Consider the following 22969-nt stretch of genomic DNA (forward strand, 5'->3'; position numbering starts at 1 on the left):
TATATGTGTGTGTGTGTGAGTATTAAATTATTTAAATAAATATTAATATTTATAACGAATTTAATATATTTTTTTAATATTTACAAACATATATACTAATATGTTCTTATAAAAATATAAAGAATTGAAAAATTTATGAATTTCTTTTTATTCGTATAAATCGAAAACATATAATGTTTTACAATTTTTTTGAAAATGATAATAATATAAAAATTTATAAATTATAAAATCGGTTCATACCGTACAAGACGGAGAGTTACGCTAGTTATGTGTAAAATGAGAATTTCAAATGCATTTATAAAAATTCATGAGGTTGATTTTAATTAAACCCACTTTATAACTAAAACAACACAAGAATCACAATGAAACAATTGGTTTGCTTAATATTTTTAAAAATAATTTTGTGAAACAAATATTTGTAGAGTGTTTTTTTAAGCTATTATAAAAAGCATTAGAACAATTTGTAATTTTTTTTGCTACAAATATACGCTTTTAACTAAAAGAATTTTTACAAAATCGAACCAAATACCTTAGAAATGCAAGTATCCCCAACCATCAGTCGCTTATTTTCAAGAAGTACAATAATTTTAAACCTATAATTATATACATAACTATAACTATAACTATATTCATTTAAACCAATCTAAACAAGTGGAAATTTAATAATTTGCATAGCATAGAGCTACTTTTCTTAAAAAAATAAACCTCTAAACCAGTGCTTCACACTAAGAGTTAGATATATTAGACTTTAACATTTTAAAAAAAATTAATTAATGGTTTTAAAAAAATGTAATTCCTTTTATGTTTTAGTCTGTACTATTTGTTTGCTTAAATATATTAAGATGAATTAGATTTTACAACACCACCAGTTTTTGTTTTTCAAAAATTACAATACCTAAATAAATTCATTTAAAATATCGACGAATTCAAAGATTTTTCCCCCCCTAGGTAGGTACAAGAGTCGTAAGGCTATTGAGTCGCGGAAATGGATAAAGCCCGAAAGGCCCATCATTCACGACAACGAAAGCGTCGCTAGTTCGTTCCATTCCCCTCTCCATATAAACGCTTTTGACAAAATCCTAACATTTGTTGTGGCAGTTATTGAAATCCAAATTCTCGGGGCAGATATCTTTCGACCTTGCTTCACACCATTCAACGAACTGCACTCACTGTGCTCTCTAGAACCCTAACTTTTGTGCTAAAACCCTAAACCACGTCGAATCGATGATTGAACCCTACAACAAGTAATGCTTCCTCTCTTTCTAGTTCCCGTGCATCGAAATTGCGTTTAATCAAACAACAAGGAGAAAGAAGAAACATAAGCGGTTTTGAGCTGCAATTCACTGAATTCAGGATATGCTAATTTTTGTTTTAATTTGTTGAACGAATGTGCGTAGGCTGGTTAAACTAGCGGCGAGGGCTTTTTACGATGATCTTACCAGCAAAGGAGATAATCAGCCCAAAACGGGAAGGAGTGATAACAGGGGAATAGCTGTGGTGGTTCTTGACGCGCTCACGAGGTTCGGCTTTCCATCTTGTTTTATCAGCTTTTGAAGACATACCTTTGTGTTTTGCTCTGTTGAAAGTAGAACGCGTGGTTTTGAATTAAGGTGGCTGAGTAGCTAAATTGTGGATAGTTGTGGACTAATGCTGCTGTGATTGTGGTTACGATGCTATTTTTAGACTTTAAGAAGCTCAATATTGGATTGCTCACTGCAATTTAAAACCATGGAACTTATACATGTGTGCAATTACAAAGAAAGGGAAACATAAAGAGAATGGGAGTTATTTGAATTTTTAAGTGAAATAGAGTGGATGGGAAAGCAGAATAGATTAAATGAAAGAAAAGGGAAAGAAATGGCAAAAATGATATAGGTTGAACTTGACTATATGTTGTAGTTGAAAAAATGCAGGCTCATTATTTGTTGAATTTGGTGTTTAACTGTACCCTTTTAACATTTATTTCAGACGACAATGGGTTAGAGAAGAAGACTTGGCAAAGGACCTCAAATTACATACAAAACAACTTCGTCGAACTCTGAGGTTTTTTGAAGAAGAAAAGATCATTACTCGGGATCATAGGAGAGAGGTAACTATTTGGTTTGTCTTTGCATTAGCCAATCAAATAGACAATTTCTTTTGTCTGATTCATATCTTGATTGTGAGAAATGGCTTAGAATTTCTCTTTTGAATGAGCTCAACAGACTCATTATTGCTGACTGGTGTTAAGTCATCCCTTTACATAGCAATTTGACAGATTATTTATGACCATATTTCATATAAGTTGAAAACTGCAGAATAACACTATAAAGGAAAGAAATAAAATGGGATATTTCATTTTATATTAATATGGTATTTTCATATCTTAACTCTTAATGCTTTTTCCTCCCCATTGTAATTTAATGAAGAATATAAGGTAGGGATACTTGAGAGTTTCACTTAATAAAAGATAGAACAACCCGATAGATTATTATCCAATAAGGTGCAATAAACTTTTAATGTTTAGTCATGTTGTTTTGTGCTAACCCACCATAGTTATCATTTATCAATAGTGTGCAATAGCGGTGAGAAGCGGCCATGGACCACTACACAGTCTGAATAGCAATGCATTTCATGGTTAAAGTAGTGGTGTTAGAGTGAGGCTTTAGGAAAACCCATTTTGGGTTTCAAAACAATGTCATTTTTTTTTGGGGGGTGGGGGCAATTCCCTAACCCTTTTTAAAAAAAACCCCTATAAGCGGAAGAGGGACTAGTGTTCAGGTTTTGTTTTGCTTCAGAGCAGTAAACCCACTTTCATGGCAGCAAGCCAATTCTCATCTTTTAATGTCTGTTTGACATTCCTTGGTTCCACATGACCAAAGTTGGATAGAATCTAGGCATGACAATGCCAGAATTGGATCTGGTTTGCATAGGGTGAGTATTGACAGGACGAGAAGCTGGTGGAGAAGAAATGTGAGAGCAAGATTGAGAAGAGGAGGAAATAGACTCTGAAGTTGAAGGACTGTGAGGAGGAAGAAGGAGGGGAAAGAACTGAAGAGGGGATAGTGACCTGTGGGGAAACTAGAGGTATTGGGGCAGCGGGCTGAGAATGAGGTGGAGAAGATATAAAGTAATGGAGAAGAGATCTGTTAGCCCAAATTCTAAGATGTGTGCTTTATTAGTTTTGTTTTAATTATTTTTCGTTGTTAGATTTGCTTGTATGTGAGAAGTGTGGGTGAATGTATATAGTCAAGTACATTTTTTCTGATTTGACCTCAGACAGCCAAAGGTGCAAAAATTTATAGTGCTGCTGTAGCTGCTACAGCTGATGGTCAACAGACAGCAAAAGAGGGAGAAGAAAAGGTCAAGCTGCACACACACTCTTACTGTTGTCTAGATTATGCACAGGTCCATCTCTTCTCTCTAATTTTTCCAGAATTGTGGTTTTCCAAGGATATTTGGCTGTTTTATTGCAGGGAGAAGTGGAAATGGTGCTATTTTACCCATTTTAGTAGCATTTTATTTGAACCATTACAAGTGTACAGCAAATTTATGCCCCCTCCTTATATAGATTTTAGGAAATCTTATGTTGATTTTCATTGCAGATATACGATGTGATTAGGTACAGACTACATCGCATGAAGCATAAGCTGAAAGATGAGTTGGAGAACAAAAACACACTTCAGGAATACATATGTCCAAACTGTGGAAAAAGGTTTCAATAATCATTGTAATATCAAGATCATAATATGTCATAGTTATTTTGTTTGTGTTGATGCATTTCTGTTCCATAACACTTGGGCTTATGACTTATTTTAGATATAATGCTTTGGATGCTCTGCGGTTAGTGTCATTTGAAGATGAGGACTTCCATTGTGAAAGTTGTAATGGAAGACTAGAGGTTGAAAGTGATAAGATAGCTGCTCAAGAAAGGGGAGATGGAGATGATAATGCAAGAAGACGACGGCGCGAAAAGTTAAAGGACATGCTTCAAAAGATGGAGGTTCTTATCTGATTTTACTATGCTGTTTATTTCTATTTGTTGCTTCATATGATGGATCGTTTTACTTAGATTTGCTATTGTTGATGATGCTTAATTGGTTATCATTGTTGTTTTCAAGAACTGGGAAACTTAATTAACATAGTTTGTAGCAAGCAATGGTTGTGCTATTATGTATGAAATGTTAGAATATGCCAAGTCATATTTTCCTTAAGGGCGATGATTGCAGGGTTTGTTTTCTGTTTTCATGCATCATTAGACTATCTCTATGATTCTTTATCTTAATGTTGAGCTAAGTTGTGTAATGTGATTCACCTACTTAAAGATGCACCGGGGAGTAACTAAATTGAAATATAAATAAACAAAAGTAGGATGTGTAATTGCATGCTGATAATGGATTTCAGTTTTAGACCTGTCATTTGGTAGTAAGCTTAAATGCCACTTCTAATTGATTTCATGTTGCATAATAAAGTGATTTTTTTCTTCTTAATTTTACAGACATGATATTTTAGGTGAAAGAATTTAATTTATATAGACCCTGTAAGCCTGATTTGCATGTGTACGAGTCCAAATCTAAAGAATGTTTGAAACCCATTTTTACTAAAAACTTACACTCAATCATAATATTTCACTTTGGAACTGGATACCACTCTAAGTTCAACCAGAAGCCAACATTATGAAAAGTAAAAAAAAACCTCCCATGTATAAATGTGTTAGGTTTCATGCATTTGAACCTGTCTCTTCTCTACCCACGTGATTGCTAAATGATAATCACTGCCTAAGAAAAAGACAAAACTGAATTTAGCGCTTCCATCTTACCAATATAAGAAATTCGTAACTGTAGCAGCATGGGGAGGTTACCAACTGCAACAAATTACAAAGAAGAAAGAACCATGAGGCAGCATCCCTGTTTTCCATTCTTCTATACATCATTCCAGTCCAGCCCTAATTGGGACTTGGGAGATGATCAAAACAATGAATTTGCTGCTAGTTCAAGCTTGAATGCAGCATTTTGGCACAAAACATTATTGGACACCTTCTTTTAGTGGCCCAATCCAATGTATGACCCACTTTAGTTTAGAAATGGCCCAAGACAACCAGATAACCTTGAGCTAAACCTGACACACTCAAGTTTTTAGAAGGTCAACTACTTAACTAGTTTTGACCAACCATCATATTCTATGCTAGTATATAATATATATGTTGGGCACATTTTGTTGGGTGAGTATTCAGTATAGGTGCAAAACTTGGGTCAGTTTATGAATGTCACGACCTTGCCTATAGGTATCTTAATCTCATTTGAATTTCATGATATATTGTTAGACTTTACATATTGGTGACATTTATTTTGTGGTTGCTACTGGTCCACAGTTAATCTTGTGATGACTGTTGTACTTCTTGTGCTAGTGCAGGTACAGCTCAAGCCTTTAATGGACCAACTCAGTCGGGTAAAAGACTTGCCTGTCCCTGAATTTGGCAGTCTTCAAGCATGGGAAGCTAGAGCTAGTGCTGCTGTCCGTGCAGCTAATGGAGATATCAATGCTGGTGATTCTAAAATTTCGCAGCCAGGATATAATGGAGTGCCTTACAGTGGAGACACTAAGGTAACATTATCCTGTTTAAGGGTGTTATTATTTCTGGCATGTGCAAAGACTGGGCAACCATTGTACTTTTTTTCTCCCCAATTTTATTAGATTGATCCCTCCTTGTTGTGAATGAGGTATTATTCTCTTCATATCATACATTCCATCTTTTCTTTCTGATAAAATTTCCTTATCTTTAAGAAAATTAAAAACTCATTGATTTCATTTAGTTGGAACAAAATAATTGTCCTTTCCATTTTGGTGATCAAATAGTGCCGATATCTCAACTTTAAAAAAAGATGGAGCTGATTGTTTTTATTTATCACTTGGATGAATTTGAATCTCTGGGTTGCATCTCATAGCATGCACCTTTTTTTTGGGGGGGAGGGGTGTTAAAATAAAAAATATTGTTAGAAGGAGGAAAGAATATGATGGAAGAGGATAATACCTTACTTAACAAGGAGTCAAAGACTCTGCAAGAAGAAACAAAGAGAAATCAGATAAAAACATTAGTATAATAACAAATAAAGCATTTTAGTGTCTTTACATATCTGCCTGCTACCACTCTTAAAAACCATTTGCCAAGAACCTAAGTGAGGCCTGAAAAATATAGTTGAAGATAAAAATAAGATTGATTTCGAGTGAATATTCTTTAATGGTCAATACACAGTTACACACACTCAGTTAAATGATATATATACAGAGATTATTAATAGAGTACACTCACAAAAAAGGGTAATTATCTCAATTTCTTAAGATACAATGAACCTGAGTTGTACAATGCAATAAAGCTAATTTGGAAATTGGGATAGTGATAAATACCAAGGAGAAAAAAGATAGAAAACAATATGTAATCCAGGAAATAACAGAAAAATGAGCACTGGAAATGATTTTATTAATGCCAACCAGAGAAAACAATTCTCCTACTGGAACCAAAGGCCCCTCCAAGATACTACTCTCAGTCCTGCAAATTAGTGCTTTCCTCCCCCCTTCCAACCCTTCTCTCATAATATCCTCTAACTAACTCAGCCACGTCACGAAATCCCCATGACAGAAAATTCCCTCACTGTCCCTACCTCCTTCTGGAGTACACTTTTGGTATAGGTTCCTTGCTAGGATCCAAGCCCTATAGTTGATCCTTATCTGAGCCTTTTTTATCACTCAGCCTCAGGTTTATAATTCCAACAAATATCTTTTACCAAATCAGATCTGAGGGCTGAGAAGTGTTTTTTTTAAAAAAAATACAAGCATTTTAAAACCAAATAGACACCAAAGAAGATAACACCCCACTATCGAATAAACTTCCTTCTCAGTCCTGCTAAAGCCTTTGAATTTAAAAAGAAACTGATCCAAAGAAAAGGGGGCATACAGTGGTCACCAAACTTGCCAAATACCCTACTTGATAAGTTGACATTGATCTACTAGAACCACACACATTATTGTTGTTATTTTTGAACCACTGCCTGAAGATATTGGAGGGAGTTTTGGATTTTCAAGGACAACTTTCTACTCATTAAGGAGTGGATTAATACAAAAAAGTAGAGCATGCCTTAAATTGGCCCGTAATGAAATAGGATCTTTCTCTGTTTGTGGTGGTAATATGGTAGTTTGTATGTCCAAGTGTATCATGAACATCCTTGCCAACTTGCTTGATTGTCTTGGTTTCATGCCTGTTTTCCTTTCTTATAGTGTTTGCAGTTAAAAACAGTTTTAACCTTTTCTTTATTGAAACAAGTTATATTATATCATAATGAATCTTATACGAAGCTTTTCAATTTTTGCATCCGGCATATATTCCTTAAATAGTTCTAAATACTTAGTCTTTTGATGAATGTGACAGGTTGTAGTTGACTTCAATACTGAAGGCAAAGGAGAGGGTGTTAAGTCTGAAACTGACAGTACATCTTTAAAGGTTTTGCCTCCATGGATGATTACATCAGGTATGAATCTTACAAAGGAACAACGTGGAGAGGTGAAGCAAGAAACAAAGATGGATGGGACTTCAACTTCCACAGCAGCACAGTACACAGATGACAAGAAGTCAACAATTGGACATGACAACAATCAAAATATACAGGTTCTTAAAATAAGATGAACTTTTTCCCTTTTTGTTTGAGTTCCGTTGCCCTTCATCCCAAAGGTATAAGACCATTTTTGTTCGCTAAATATTTCTGTTTCTTTTACTATTATTATAGGATGAGTATATTAAGGCTTATTATGCTGCTTTACTTAAACAACAACACGAATTGGAAGAAGCTGCAAAAAAACAATTGTCAAATACACTTGCTGCTGCTAATCCTTCTAGCAGTACTTCCATTCGCCAGGTTGGCATGAAATCAAAACGTGAGGAAGACGATGATGATACTGAATGGGAGGAGGCTCCAATTGCAGGTACAATTGTTGTCTTCTAATGTGATTTGACTAAAATTTGGATCCTCAAGTAATCCCTAATGTTTTGAAACATATGTTTAATGCTACTTCCCAAGTCCCCTCTAAAAAGCATAAAACTTTAAATAATAAATTTTGATTTCACTAAAAGGGTAGATCTGAGAATAGAACAGACTATTTGATTCCATTCTATTTGCATGTCAAATGCTACCTTTGTATTCCATCAATGTTCTCAACATCAACCAGGAAACAATGGCTTTAATAGTTTTCTTAGGTTGGTTGCCATACTGGGATTTTAAATTGCAGTTGCAGTATGTGTTGCAGCCATTGCAGGCTAGTGCAATCTGTACTCACTGTAATGTGTTTGTGACATTTTCTGCAAATATGGTGTTGTGCTGCACCAACTGATAAGGTCTGCTATTTAAATCCTTGGTTTGGATCATGTTTGACTGACTGGTGTTAGTTGGACCAGCATAAAAGTTGGTTCCCTTAAACACTATTTTGAATAATATGGAAGGAACTACTGTCAAGAAATTGTGTCAAGTGTTGTGAATAGGAAGGATTACTTTGTTATTTGAGGTGATGTGTTGCTAGTAATATTTAAATATGAAGTCATATCTGTGTTATGGACCCATTTAATTTGTCTGGGTCTTATTAAGTTGATTTTTCAGTAATATTATGGCACTTCTTGTGCTGGGTTTTTCATATTGATTAGACACTTTAAAAGATTGGAATTAGAAAACTAAGACTCTTTTTTTAAGAGACTACACTGATGCAATTGAGGATCAATTTTGTGATTTATGTTTGTGATTGTGATAGAACATCAAATTTGAACTGAAATCATTTATTGAAACAAGCTGAAATTACATACTACAGTCGTAAGTATTCTGACTATTCTCTGTTCTCAAACTCAAGTCACAAACAAAATGTCATGACTATTCTCTGTTCTCAAACTCAAGTCTTAGGAAACCTTGTCTGAGAATCAGACATTAAGATGCGCTTGATGGGGCTATTGAGTAGGAGCTTGTTTGCTATTGCTCTGAACACCTTTTTCCCCCCCAGATTTGACTGACACCAATAAAACTTTTTTTGTATGTTTATGCCAATGTTAATATTGACTGGGTCCATATCTGAAATTTCCTAGTTAGCAACTCCGCTCATAACTTTATTTTATTTTTTCTTTTGGTTGATAGTGTTATTTGTGTCCACTAATTTATGCATTGGGTGTAATTTTTAAAAGGCAATGGAAATGGAGGTTACACGGTTGATTTGAATGTTGAAGCTGAGGAAGTTGCAGCAGAAGATGATGACGACGATGACGACGTTGACTGGGAGGAAGGTTGATGAAAAATTATCTGGTCAGTAGAATGTAATGGCCTATTCTGATTTGCAAAGGCCAGCGCTAATTAATAATATCGCTTCAAATTATGTACCACAAAACCAGAATTAACTGCTCATATATTATTGCTTGTGCATCTTATTGTGGTGTTATGCGTCAACGGCTTCAGATAAGGTGCGCAGTTGACTTTTTAGTTGGTAATCATCAGTATTCGTCGCATATTGGATGAACAACAACTCTAGTTTGAAACTTAGCCGTCCAAAAATAGTGTCTCTAACTTTATTCCATCGTGATCACATACTATTTACCAATGGATACCTAGATTTGTGAGTAATGGGACATCCCAACGTTTTACCTGTGGTGTTGCTCACACCAATGAAGAAAATGGTGAGCCCTGAATTATATCTCCTCTGCTATTCCCGACAATGCCTTCATTTTGCAAAACTCATCCTAGTTGTCCATTTCCCGAAAATGTACAAAAGGTGTAATGAGAGATGGGCAGTGTGTTCGTTGGCTGGCGTCTAGAATTAAAGTCAAATTTTATATCCCGTTAAATTGGCTTTAGTAATTTTTTTTTTATCAGCCATTATTAGTTTTTCTTAGAATATTAGTGGGAAATTCAAACCAACATCTCTCTCCTTCCCTCTTTTTCATTCAACTCTAAAACCCTTCTTTCTAATAACCAAACAAACTATATATCTCTTTTTGACTTTAGTAATCAGTAACTTGTTAACAAGTATTTTCAATTTGTTTATAACATTTCTTTTTAAACACTAAGTTCATTTAAAAACACCGACGTATAATTTGGAAGTGATTGCAATTTTAAATTTTCAAGATCATTAACCATTTAATTTGCGTCTCTTTTTCTCTCTGTCTTTTGTATAGGTTACTCTACCTTGCAAGCATTTGAATGCTTCAATGTTGTTTTCCTTGCATTAATATGATAATCAAGATTCAAGATGCAAATTTTCGTACATTTATCTCTGGACTGTAAAATATAGAGGTCAAAATAAATTTATACTATTTGGAGGTAACATGCGTCCGTTACTCAAAAGTCATAGAAAGCTAGAAACAAATTTTAAGACCCACATCCACATGCCCGAAGTCCATCAGAAGAGATATATGGGGTGTGAACATGTTATCAATTCATTTGTCAGCGTAAATCAATCAAACAATATAATTTGAAAGAGGACGGAAAGAAGAGTCTAATTGAAGCAAGTGTTTTCAGCTCTCCTATGCAACTTTAGCGTGTTCCAACGTATATATATAATGTAGAGTGCAGAAGTGTGAATTAGCATAATTATATATAAATAAATATTGATGAAACGTATCTGAATACTTAATGCCAGCTCGTTTATGCTGAAGCTGAGCTAAAGGTCAAATACCAATGATATAATTTATAATTATACATATGGTTAAAAATAGAACATAAAAGAGGGAGATTTCAAATGTAGGTATATAAGTTTATTTTCTTTATTTAAAATCAAATGTCGGTCAATACCAAAAAAACCAAAAATCTTAGTCAAAATAATCTCACAGCTATTTTCTCTCTTTTTTTTTCTGCCGGTCACTATACAGCTTGTTGCCGTAACCTGTGTTCAGACAAAGTATATCTCAAGAATAGATATTTTACCCAGGAAAACGGGAAAAGAGAAAGAGGAGATATATCAAATTAAACGAATTCATTTTGCATTTATAATTTTGTGTTTCCATTTATTTTTATCTTTTTTACCTTATTCGATTGCTCCACATCTCTGGTACATAATGAAGGTGTCGTTGTTCTTTATAGATGAAGGTTAGAAACTCGGAGTTGATGGTTTTGAAAATTTTAAAAACCCACCAAATTTTACTAGACAAAGTACCTTTTCGAGACGTCCTCTAACACTCCATCTCTATCTTTTTAGGCTATAAGCGATTATATCATAGCTTTTTATGAGTTAATGGAACTTCATAATCCCTGTTTTTTATTTTTTATTTGCTGAATACTTCATAATCACTGATAACAACACATACCAAATGCACAAAATTTAAATTTTGCCATAATATATTTATCTAATAAATAGATATATTCCCTAGTTACAAATTTCTCGGGCAAGTATGGTGGTAGTGTGCAATATATAATTGAAGGTTTGACAATGTGCTCTTAATGACCACTTTGTTCCTTGAGCGCAAAGGAAGCTTCATTGGAAGAAGAATGCTCGACAATTCTGCCCCCTCTCCGCATCTACTGGACCTTCCAAATTAACTCAACCCCTCTTTCTCTCTCTCACTCCAAATTAATTATACCTTATATTATATGTGTATAAAAATAATAAGCTATAGTCTAATGGAAGCAAGCACTCCCCCATGTCAAGCTTCCGTAGCAGCATTTCTTATGCACCTTCAAGCTGTCAAACCTATTCTAAAGTCCAACTTCTTCTAAAACCCCATTATTTGTTTGTCCTCAAATTGTCCTTTCAAACCACTTCTCTCTCCATGCAATCGTTCATATCTCTCTCTACTTTATCTCACCCATCATCATGGCCATGATCATCAGATTCCAACATCTACTAAGCTTCATTCTTTGGCTCTTCCTCTTCTTGGTACTCTTTCATGGCTGGTTTGGTTCCAAATCCAACAATGATAAGGCCATCATAAGCAACAACCAACTTCAGTTCTCTCTGTCTAGAAATAGAAGAATCTTAGCAGCTGGCCGAGGATTTGACTTCACCCCATTTCTCCGCCGCCACCGCCACCGCCACCGCCACCACCATCATCATCATCAGCATCACCACCACCGGAGTGGCGTGCCGGAGTCAAAGGAGACCGAGATTGATCCACGCTATGGTGTTGAGAAACGCCTTGTTCCAACTGGTCCAAACCCATTGCACCATTAATGAGGTTCACATACTTTGTTTTTTCAATTTTTCACCGTGATATAATGTAATTTTGTGTATTCATAAAAGGAGAATTTGTCTAGTTCTAGTAAAAAAATTTGTTATATATACATATAATTCCTCTCTTTATAAACTAATAATTTATTATTATTACTATTATTCATATTATACTTAATTCTCTGTGTACATGTGTGTGATGAATATTATTGTTATCATTTATTTATAAATGTATATTTCGTTGAATATCTATTATGTTTTTGTAATATAGAATTTGCGCCATAATTGATCCAATGGGAACAATTAATTCTATTAATGTTGTTCGAATTATATATATAGTTTGGTTTTGATGAAACACGCGCGCCAATATGGCCTACTTAATTAATTAATTGGCTTGAAGCAATATGAGATGCTTAAATATTATGCTGATTGATAAAAGAAAAAGAAAAAAGCCTTTTAAAAAAAATACTATATTATGTTTGATTTGTAGTGGTTGTGACGGCACGGCATCAAGGAAGAAGAAGTTAATTAACAAGATATCCGAAAAGACATGCATTTTAATATTGGCGTTAGTTATGATAATAAGGGGCTTTGAAAATACATGTGATCATGCAGGGATGTTGCTAGAATAGGGTTGACTTTAAACTACACATGGACCAAAGAAGCACACTTGCTCCACATAGATGCTCACGTAGGTCTTTGCTGTAATTGTCTCTCTTTTTCCTTTACTTAGGAAATATTTGCTTCAATGGTTGTTTTAAGTAACATTTTACCATCAAATTCGGACTTTTTGTGCTTAATGTCACATTCGATCACTTTCTAAAATTTTAATTTGTCTTTTCTAATTTCAAGCGGGGTGGGTATTAGTTTGATAAAGTTTAACTACTTCATTTCCGTCCTCACAATTCAATGCCATCTTTAAAAGCTCAGTGGAGTAGAGGCATCCGATGAGTGTTGATTCATTTGAAGGATAGTGAAATTAGGCCTCTTTTTAGTCTGTTTGGTGGAGTGGTTAATTGTGGCTTTATAGGGTTGGGGACCCTCCCTTCTCTTGCTTTGTACTTTCACCCTCTCTAATGCGTTCACCCTCTCTTGCAACTATTGCTAGCCTATGGAGTTGACTCTGAAATAGTGGAGACTCCACTTTTTGTCCATGGGGGATTTTATTTTACTATTTTTATGGTTTTTATTTTTCGTTTTATATTATTAATAATTATACAAATCTCACTTTATTATTGTGCCTTGTGTATGAAGCTTTTAGGTGTTGAGCTAACCCATTTTAATAGATTGATTAAATAAATATTTAAGTTAATCAAATAAGTTAAAAAGATTAAATCATTTGAAAACATTGTTACCCAAGTCCCTTAACCTACATATAAACACAAAAGAAAAAAAATTACAATATTCTTTTGTTAATGATTTTAATATTTAACAAAAATAATTGAATGAAACAATAAATACATTCAATGTCTTTAAAACATGAATATTAATAATTTCTCCATTTGTTAAGAGAATTATCTACTAAAAATTAGAATTATATATATATGAACAAACCTTTCATAAGTAAAATAGCATATAAAAAAATATTGGTTCAACATATAATAGATAATGGCACATACTTTTTATCACGTTTGATTAGAAAAAGTGACCACAAAAAGAAAAAGGGAATGTATATAAAGGAGAATATATAAATATATGTAAAGCACAGAAAACATAAGAAGTGAGATTGATTTTTTTAAAAATTATAATTTATTTTCTGTTTTTGTTGTCTTTAACTTTCCTAGTGATGAAAAATTCGAAAGTGTTTTGCAAATTATTTTTAGAATTAAAATTTCAGAAAAATAATACATTACAAATTATAATTTCGGAAGAAATAATAAATATATTCATATGTGGTATTGTTTTTTTTTTTTTTAAGCACATATGTGGTGTAGTTAAAACCAAAAGTTAGTACAGAAAATAACAATCCTTAAGTCTTAATGATATAATACATCCGAGTCCTTGGTCCAATCATTCGTTTTCTTAAATGGGCTATTTAGAGATTGAGACTGGTTAAATTCTGGCTTGGATTACTCTTCATCGGTTTTGGGCTTGGGATTTTCTTTCTGCACCCAGTATTTTTTCAATACATCCAGCAATGAGAGGGAAAAATAAAAAATGCCCTTACATACAGATTGGCAATCCATAAGAAACTTATGGATTGGTATCCTATAATTTTTATTTAAAATTTATATATACAAAAAAATACATTATTAGATTAAAATTAATTATTACAAAATTTATTATGTAAACTTACATGTGTATTAAATATACATTAAAAATTTTAATGTTATATATAACAATGTTAATTATTTTTAATATAATTAACTTATTAACTCAGTTGGTTAGAGCATTGTGTTAATAACGTAAAAGTTGCCAAATCCATATAGGCTACATGAAGAGAATAAAAAAAGAAAGAAACAAAGAAGTAAAAAAGAATAAAGTTAGAATTTTTAAAAATATTTGATGTAAAAAAAATTTGAATGGTGTAGGAAGAATAGGACTTTAGGCTCAATGTCCTACAATTTAGGGGAATTATTTTTTATACCATTCATTTTTATTAAACACACCACCCTAATAGTTTTCTTTTAAAAAACATACCACCACCTATCTGGTCACATTTTCGCATTCTTTCAACAAAATCACATCCCCACTTCCATTAACCATATATTTCCACTTTCTTTGGTAAGAGGCACCCCAGTTTCATGCATCGTTTGATTAGAACCAAAAAAAGTGTAATATATACTTAGACAACCATCCATTATTAGTGGATAATCTATTTTTTATTGGCGACATAAAGATCTTCTTGTCTGTGAATAATCAGTAAGTATTTTTGTAAGTATTTTCTAAACTTTAAGATCTGTCATAATCCTATTGAACCCTTAGGATTCAACTTACCTAACTTTTTTATAATAAAAAAAACTATAAAAAAAAGTAATAGTATCTACTTAGACAACCATCGATTGTTTTTGGCATTTTTTTTAAAATTTTTGTCTAGTTGAGCTTTTAAGTATAATACCGCAAAATCCACCACCAATACCAAATGCCATGTTTTTTTAAGAATACATCACATCTTGGTCCACATTCTAATCATTCCCACTAATATAATACATTTTAATTAAAACTATGTTCTCCGTAAAAAACACAGGATCATCATATCCCATTACAAATCACCTAATAGGATTTCCAAACAGGCCAGAACAGGATTGGCATGTGCAAAATTATTCAAGCTTTTGTTGTATAATCTCTTGGATTATCAAGTTAAATAATCATGAAATTTTGCTTCATACTACTACAAAGTTTTTTTGTCTGCAAAAAATGATAATATTAATAATGGGTACCAGAAGTACCAAGATAATACAGGATTTAGAGAGATTGAAATATAATCCGTTCCTACATGTTGTTTCCCTGATATTGGAGCTCACAACATTTCTCAAATCCATGTACTCAACCTGATATTACATGCCCCATAATTAACTCAGACCCGCATTTTGCAGCCCTCCCAATAAAGTATAAACGTACGTAGCTACTTATAAACAACCAACAACTATCAGAATCACAAGCATTGAAGGCATATTAATGGATTTGAATACCACTCAAATAAGAGAACTGAAAATCTTTAATTTTAACTTCCAGCAATGCCCAAGTTTTGAATTTTATGGTCTCCACCATCGAATCCAGACCAAGATCTTTTTGTTGAAAAATAATATAGTTCCTATGACACCACAAAGCCCACACCGTGGCACACCAACCAGCTACAATCGTGAAGATGGAAGTGTGTTATAGCATCCCTGTGTAGTGTAGTGATGACACCCTACCAAGAATAACATTGGTTCCACACCTTAGATGCAAATGTACAAGTAAAGAAAAGGTGCTCCAAAGTGTCATCATAAACTTTACAAAAAGGACATAGAGAAGTTCCCAATTGTTGCAAAGTGACACCACGAGACAATAAACTATCCAATGTAGGCAATCTATTGACCGAAAGCCTCCAAATGAATATGTTAACATTCCTTGGCACGAATAAATCCCAAAGGTGCTTGTAGAAAAGGTTTTCAACAAAACGATAGCTAGAAGTGATGAACTCATATGCACTTTTAACCAAGAAAAACTTTTTTGAGTTACTTTTCCAAAGCACTTTGTCTTCCACATTTTCCACCAAATTAATGCCCTCTAATTCCTTCATAAATGACTCCACCAATGATAATTCCTATGTGAACCACTGTCTTCTCCGACTTAACCGCCACCTCCATATACCATCTTCCCACACACCAACATCACCCACTAAATTTTTCTTTTGACAAGAATTCAAGAAAAACTTCTTGTACTTAGAGGCAAGTGATTCATTTGCCAACCAATTCTCATGCCAAAAACTAAGGTTTCTCCCATCACCTAATTTCCGCTCCAAATTTTTTTCAAACCATGAAACTTCCCTCTTCCCTCCCAAGAAAAGAGTGTAGTCTGACGTTAGAGATTTAGACTTCATTTGGTATGCAAGAAAGTAGAGAGGTGAGTTGAGAAAGGAAGAAAAAACTTCAAAATTTTAATCCTTCGTTTGTTTGGTTAGAGGAGACAAAGAAAAAAAGATTCTTGCAGGTGGATCTCATGTCATTCTTATATTCCTTCTAAAAGTGAATGGAAAAGGAAGGAAGAGTGTCTTCTACAAAGGGACAAAAATATCCTTATTTATAAAACATTTTATTCTTTAATTATACTAGTTGTATACTGGTATTTATGTTATTTTATGTAGATTTTTCTCTCTTTCCTCTCTCTTATTTTACAAAATCAAACCAAAAGAAAGACAAAAATTATTTTCCTTTTCTTTTATTCACTTCTCTACCAAACAATCTAAAAAATCATATCACTTTTTATTCTTTTTTCTTCCTTCTCTTTCCTTTTCTTTTACTTTCTTTTCTAAATCAAACATAACTTTAACAATTTAAATATTAATTATTGGGAAATTAATGTAGCAATAACAGAAGATATTTTGGACAAAAAAATTAAAAATGAAAGTGGCGTGTTTAGTAAATAAAAAAAGAGCATGAAAAGTACGAAACAAACTTAGTCTCTTATCCACAATAATTAAGGACAGAGCCAATTTAAGAATCAAATGAAAACTTAATAATTATAATTGTTGATAGATATAAATTTAATAAAACTTAAGCACTTAAATAATGAAAAAAAGTCAAATTAACGGGTTAATTTACAAAAGAAATCCAAAATACATTTTTACAATTTTTGGATTGGATGAGATAACTTGCTAACAAATTAAAAAAGATCGAATGAGAACCCAGACAAGTCTAAAACTTTTACTATCATCTTATATGTATATTTACTATTATCATTATCATTAGATTTTTTCCCGTAAACAGCATTTGGTTTAGCTTTTTTTTAACAGTAATTAGTTTGGCTTTAATCCCATAATTTGTTAACCATCCTTATATATAATTAAGTTAATTTTTTTATCAATGAATATTAATTTTTATTAGCGAGAGATTCCAACTTTACCATCTTTTTTCTTTTTCTTTTACTATTAAATTAATCTTATATTTCCTTAAAGAGATTGCAATTAAATCAGAATTCTTGAATCTTGATGAATGATTATGACATATACCTATAATAAATTTATGTTAACAGTAATTGCATGCTGAATTCAAATGATCCCTATAAATCATCTAAAGATGCCCCCTTGGAATCATTAAAAGGGTAGGTCAGAATACAGGGCATAATTAAGATTGACCCAAACTGAAACTAGGGTACACATGGAGCTTTTATTCTTTCTTTAAATCTTTAAATAATTTGGCAAGAGTTGAACCATGGATCTTAGGATTCTAGTGGACGAACACAAAAACGCGCGTAGACCACACACTTGCCCTTGACCTAATCAAACTCATCGAATATTCGTGGCAAATGCACACGTAAAAATGGAAGGTAACCTACCAATCAATACCTTACTAATTAAAGTTCAGTTCAATTCACCACTGTCCACAATTGAAAGATAACAATGAATTGTTTTCCCTTCTGTTTGTACGATAAGGCCTCTTACAGGTAACCAATTAAATTAATTATATATACGATAACAAATTGTTTTAGCTGAACGTGAAGCTAATATTCTTGTTTAATTTGGTTACTTAATCCGATTTAGGATGTTGGAACATGTAGGCTGTAGCATATGTTTGGAATCGATCGAAAGAGGGAGGATCAGAAAGGAAAGATTGTTTTCCTTTTTGTCCAAAAAGAAGAAGAAGAAAGGAATCGAAAGTAAAAAGAAAATTAAAAACAAATCATTCTTTCATTTGCATGCGTCTGTGGGTGGGTATTTTTTGTACTTTTTTTCCCTCTCTATTAATCAAACAAAACAATAGTTTGTAATAGGATATTTTCATGACTGATCAGTGCTACTAAAATAAATTGTCTCAAATTTTTTCCGAAGGAAAAAAGATATCAATTGAAAAAAATATTACTAAAACAGTTTTATATTATTTATTATTGTTTAATCATAAACTATCATTAAATTATTTTAAAATAATTATTTTAAAATTCAACAAATTTAATATACGTTGTGACTGAATAATCGTAAAAAATGTTATATTATCCGTGCATAAACCTTCTTCTCTACCTTAAAAATAAAGAGATTATTGTGTGATATTACTAATTGGCTAATAGCTATCTAAAAAGATGTGGTGCAAGTTGAAATGAAAGCGTGCACGGTTCAGTGCCGTTAATTATAATTTACATCAAACAATTATAGGCACTCCAGTCGAACAGACAAAAATTGTTTATTATACAGGGTCTTAATTGCATTTTTTTTAATCACCGTAAAGTTTTTATTTTCCTTTCCAAGAGTGTATGATTTCCGGGGATTGAATTATTTTTCAAAAAATTCAACATATATTATCAACCGAATTACTGTGATTAGATGATCGCAATCCATGTTTAATAACGTATATTATGGTACACAATTTTTTTAAAAGACAAAAGTTATTTAAAAGAGAAATTAATTAGTGTGATTAGTTTGTGACAAGTAACAAGTTGGTGGGTCAGGGAGCAATAGCAACCAGAAGCGCAAAATATTGATTTGTAAAGTTGGTGATGGGTCCAACACTTGGTCCAGACAAGCTCCCACTTGGCTCACTAAGTCCAGGTGTTTTAAAAGCTAAGACTTAGGCATTTCCAATTTGTATTGTCGAATAATCTATTGAATATATATATATATATACTGATACTTTGTCAGTAAATATAAATTATAAAAAAATAAAATCAATTATATAAATATAAATAAAATAAAATATAAAAATATAAGATTTTATTTATAAACTTAATAAATTTTAAAAAAATAAGAGATACAGGTACACACCCTCTTAAAATGTAGGTCAGGTAGTGTATATATATACACACACAAGGTTGACAACACTGCAGCAATGCTGCTTCCACCACCGTTGACTCGACCACTTGTGTTACCTTTCGCACACGGAATGACACGCGGATCGTGACATTTAGAAATCATAATCTGATGCTCGCTAACTAGTTTTCACACTCATTCATTGTCTCTGTATAAAAAAAAAATTATGTTCGGTAAAATTCACTTTACAACTATTAAAATTCAAAATCAACTAGTGGCAAACTTCAGGAAGAGGCCAAGAAACTCTGTTTCGTTGATTATTATTTTTCCATAAATAATATACCTTGCTATTTACAAACGAACTTTTAAGTATTGACAGGATTGGTCTATAGATTTTTAAGAATATAATGAGGGAATTGTTCACGATGAAGCTCACAGGCTGAATTCGTGCTGCAATATGGTGATCCTAAACCCAAATTAAATCGATCTTTAAAAATTTAAGAGTGGGATCATGATTTTCCCTAATCCTTAAGCTTTGAAGGGGAAAATCCTTTGGTAACTATCTTTAGAGCTATGGCTAAGGCTTAATTTGAGTTTTGAAGGGAAAATGTAGATTTTGGGTTGAAATTCCGTGCGGTTGACTTCAAGATGGTGCTCCTATCTAACGTACTGTACTTAACAACTCTGATTCTAAACTCCTCTATGCTCCTTGTCCTTGGTATGCCCTTAGTCAAAGATAGGACAAAAGGTGTCTCTTTATTGAGTTAACTACTATATGGATTTGGATATCTTCAGACAAAGTTAGCACCTCCTTGTAGAATTTTCCCGAAAGGCTCTTCAACAATAGCTGTTGAGTAATCTTATGATAAAACACCTAACCAAAGTTGTCATGAGATTATCCTAGCTATAGACTGACCCTTGAGGAATATATTAGAATGAGCTGAGACCCTCTCTCTCTCTCTGGAAAAGCTCTGCGAATTATCATTTTTTTTTTTATCGAATTCATAATTTTTCCTTTCTTTTTTCTTTATCACCAAATTAACCTTATAATTTCATACGATATCACATTTGGAGCCTCAATATAAATAACATCTCATTCAAGAAAACTTCCAAGTGTTTACTAGGATCCTTATCTCTAGTGTAAGGCTCTATGGGTAAAGGATTTAATCAGATACCAATCTATTATCTCTGTCACAACTAAGTGTTATGGGAAAGGATGGTTGAAAGAAATAGATCTCACTCCATCTATATGCTACAATTACATTAGTTATATTTATAGGTGTCAAAATTAGGATAAATTATTTAATGTGATGCTCAAGGCCTCGTAGGCATAATATTTCTTTGTCTTGGTGTAGCAACATTATAACTTACTCTAGACCTAGATATGATTCAATTTTCCTAATTCCATGTTAGAAGTCTTATACATGAGTGTTGATTTAGTTAACCCTACACAAATTGTGCACGAGAAAACTCGTTCTAATAATTAGGCTTAGGTCCAATCCAAAATAATTACTTATCACATTTATTATTTTATTTTTATTTTTAAATATTTTCTGCACCTCGTACATTTTTTTTTCTGTTGGATCCCACCCCGTGCACTCTAAAATGCGATGTTTTTGTATTAGCGCTCTAAGAAAAATTAGAAACTTACATATAATTTTAGCTAGAGTGTATTAAATAGATGGAAGAGCCAAACAAAAAGAAAAAAAGTGATAGATATAATAATTAATAAAATAAAAGAGAATAAATATATAAATAATAAACACACAATATTTATTTATTATAAATTTTAATTATATAAAATAAATATTTATTATGCATAAAGCACGGACTAATCAAAATATTGTTTTATTTTACATAAATGGTAAGACATAATCTAAAATTTGACCAATTAGTCAATGAAGCACATTTTCTACCTTGATAATTTAGGTATGATTTTTAATTATTTTATTTCACAAATGACAAATGAATTAGCCAAAAAAGGAAAAAATTAAAATTTTCTAACAATATTACTTTTTAAATATCAAAAGTCCAATCTCTCATGGATTCTCTCTCACGGTTGTGCCAGTTCCACTTGCACCCACACGCAAACTCTATATATACCTCCCAACACTCTGAAGCCTAACAGAAACAAAAGAAACAAGAAAACAAAACGCGATGGTTGACGTCGACGTTGGAACCTCGGACTCGCCGAAGCGCCACCACAACAACGGCTTCCTCGTAACAATATCGGCGGTTCTGGCGCTGCTAACAAAGCGCAGAGCAGCGAAGCCGACCAAAGAGGATGAGTGGAAGAAGGAATTGAAGAAGTCGCGGCCGAAGAAGCTTCTCAGCAACATAAGAAGCAAAGCGCTTTTCGGTCACAACCACAACAACAAGAAGAAGCTGCGAAGCGTGGAAGAGACACAACAAGGGTGGGGAAACGGCGGCGTTTGGCAGAAGGAGATTCTCATGGGTGGCAAGTGCGAGCCGTTGGATTTCTCGGGTGTGATTTATTACGATGGAAACGGGAAGCAGCTCAGCGAAATCCCTCTCAGGTCGCCACGCGCTAGCCCCATGCCCGGTTACCTCACGCGCCGCCTCTGAAATCTGAATGAGTCATCACCACCGCCATGCCGATCTTAGATTGTGCATGTCTCTATTTTTTGAGTAAATGTTAGTTTATTAGTTTTATAAATGCTGCAGATTCAAATCCCTTCCGTTTGTTTAGCTAGTTTAATTTTTAGGTTGTTGGAAACAATATTTGAAGACGTCGTTTTATAGTTTTAACGTGTCTAAGGTTTATTCCGGCACATGAGGTAATATCTTTTTTTTTATTAAAAAAGTAATTATTATGAAATTCCTTCTTCTTCTTTTATTTTTTTCATTTCCAGCGATGTATATTTTTAATTGAGAAGGATAGAAAGAGAGCCGCAAACAATCAGTATTTGTTTCTTTGAAAAATGAAATACAGATAATATAATGAAATACATCGGTTTCCAAACACGACTTTATTTATTTATAAATTCGGTGATTCCTTGCGAGTAAGATATATATTTCAAAGAGAATTGTATTTGATTAGGTCTAATCTGACTTTGATTCTCTTACAATGGCATCGGCACCAAGTCATTTAATTTAAAAAGCTAGAAAGAGGAATGGAAGATTTGTCATATTGCTCTTTGGTCGGGTACAACGTACAACGTACAACGTACAACCCATTATGCCTTCCAAAAAAAAAAAACCGTAAAACCCATTGTGTCGCTCAACATTTTTTTTTCAGACCAAACGTGTTTTAAAATATTTGATTTTATTATTACCTAGTCATAAGGATAACCTTTATCATTATTTTGGGTGAAAAAATATTTTAAAAGTAAATATAATGAATAATATAATATTAAATATAAAATATAAAATTTTACATGAATATACATATATATATATATAATA

The 22969-nt window shown here is 32.9% G+C and overlaps 3 protein-coding genes across 3 annotated transcripts; all 3 read left to right on the plus strand.

Moving 5' to 3' along the window:
* Nucleotides 1-968: 968 nt before the first annotated feature.
* LOC100810405 (transcription initiation factor IIE subunit alpha) lies at nucleotides 969-9490 on the plus strand. The gene is made up of 10 exons (XM_003524463.5): nucleotides 969-1244; nucleotides 1398-1520; nucleotides 1969-2089; nucleotides 3259-3387; nucleotides 3585-3694; nucleotides 3799-3982; nucleotides 5392-5583; nucleotides 7403-7639; nucleotides 7758-7953; nucleotides 9191-9490. The coding sequence occupies exons 1-10, from the start codon at nucleotides 1225-1227 to the stop codon at nucleotides 9292-9294; spliced, it is 1416 nt and encodes a 471-aa protein (XP_003524511.1). The 5' UTR covers nucleotides 969-1224; the 3' UTR covers nucleotides 9295-9490.
* Nucleotides 9491-11012: 1522 nt separating this feature from the next.
* LOC102668998 (protein FON2 SPARE1) lies at nucleotides 11013-12462 on the plus strand. The gene has a single exon (XM_006579663.4). The coding sequence runs from the start codon at nucleotides 11809-11811 to the stop codon at nucleotides 12163-12165; it is 357 nt and encodes a 118-aa protein (XP_006579726.1). The 5' UTR covers nucleotides 11013-11808; the 3' UTR covers nucleotides 12166-12462.
* A 9208-nt stretch (nucleotides 12463-21670) lies between these two features.
* On the plus strand, nucleotides 21671-22436 carry LOC100527712 (uncharacterized). The gene is given in 1 exon segment (NM_001249395.2): nucleotides 21671-22436. A coding segment is annotated over 1 exon segment (429 nt). The 5' UTR covers nucleotides 21671-21700; the 3' UTR covers nucleotides 22130-22436.
* The last annotated feature ends 533 nt before the right edge of the window (nucleotides 22437-22969 follow it).

Source organism: Glycine max, chromosome 5 (assembly GCF_000004515.6).
Source record: "Glycine max cultivar Williams 82 chromosome 5, Glycine_max_v4.0, whole genome shotgun sequence".
Taxonomy (NCBI): Eukaryota; Viridiplantae; Streptophyta; class Magnoliopsida; order Fabales; family Fabaceae; genus Glycine; species Glycine max.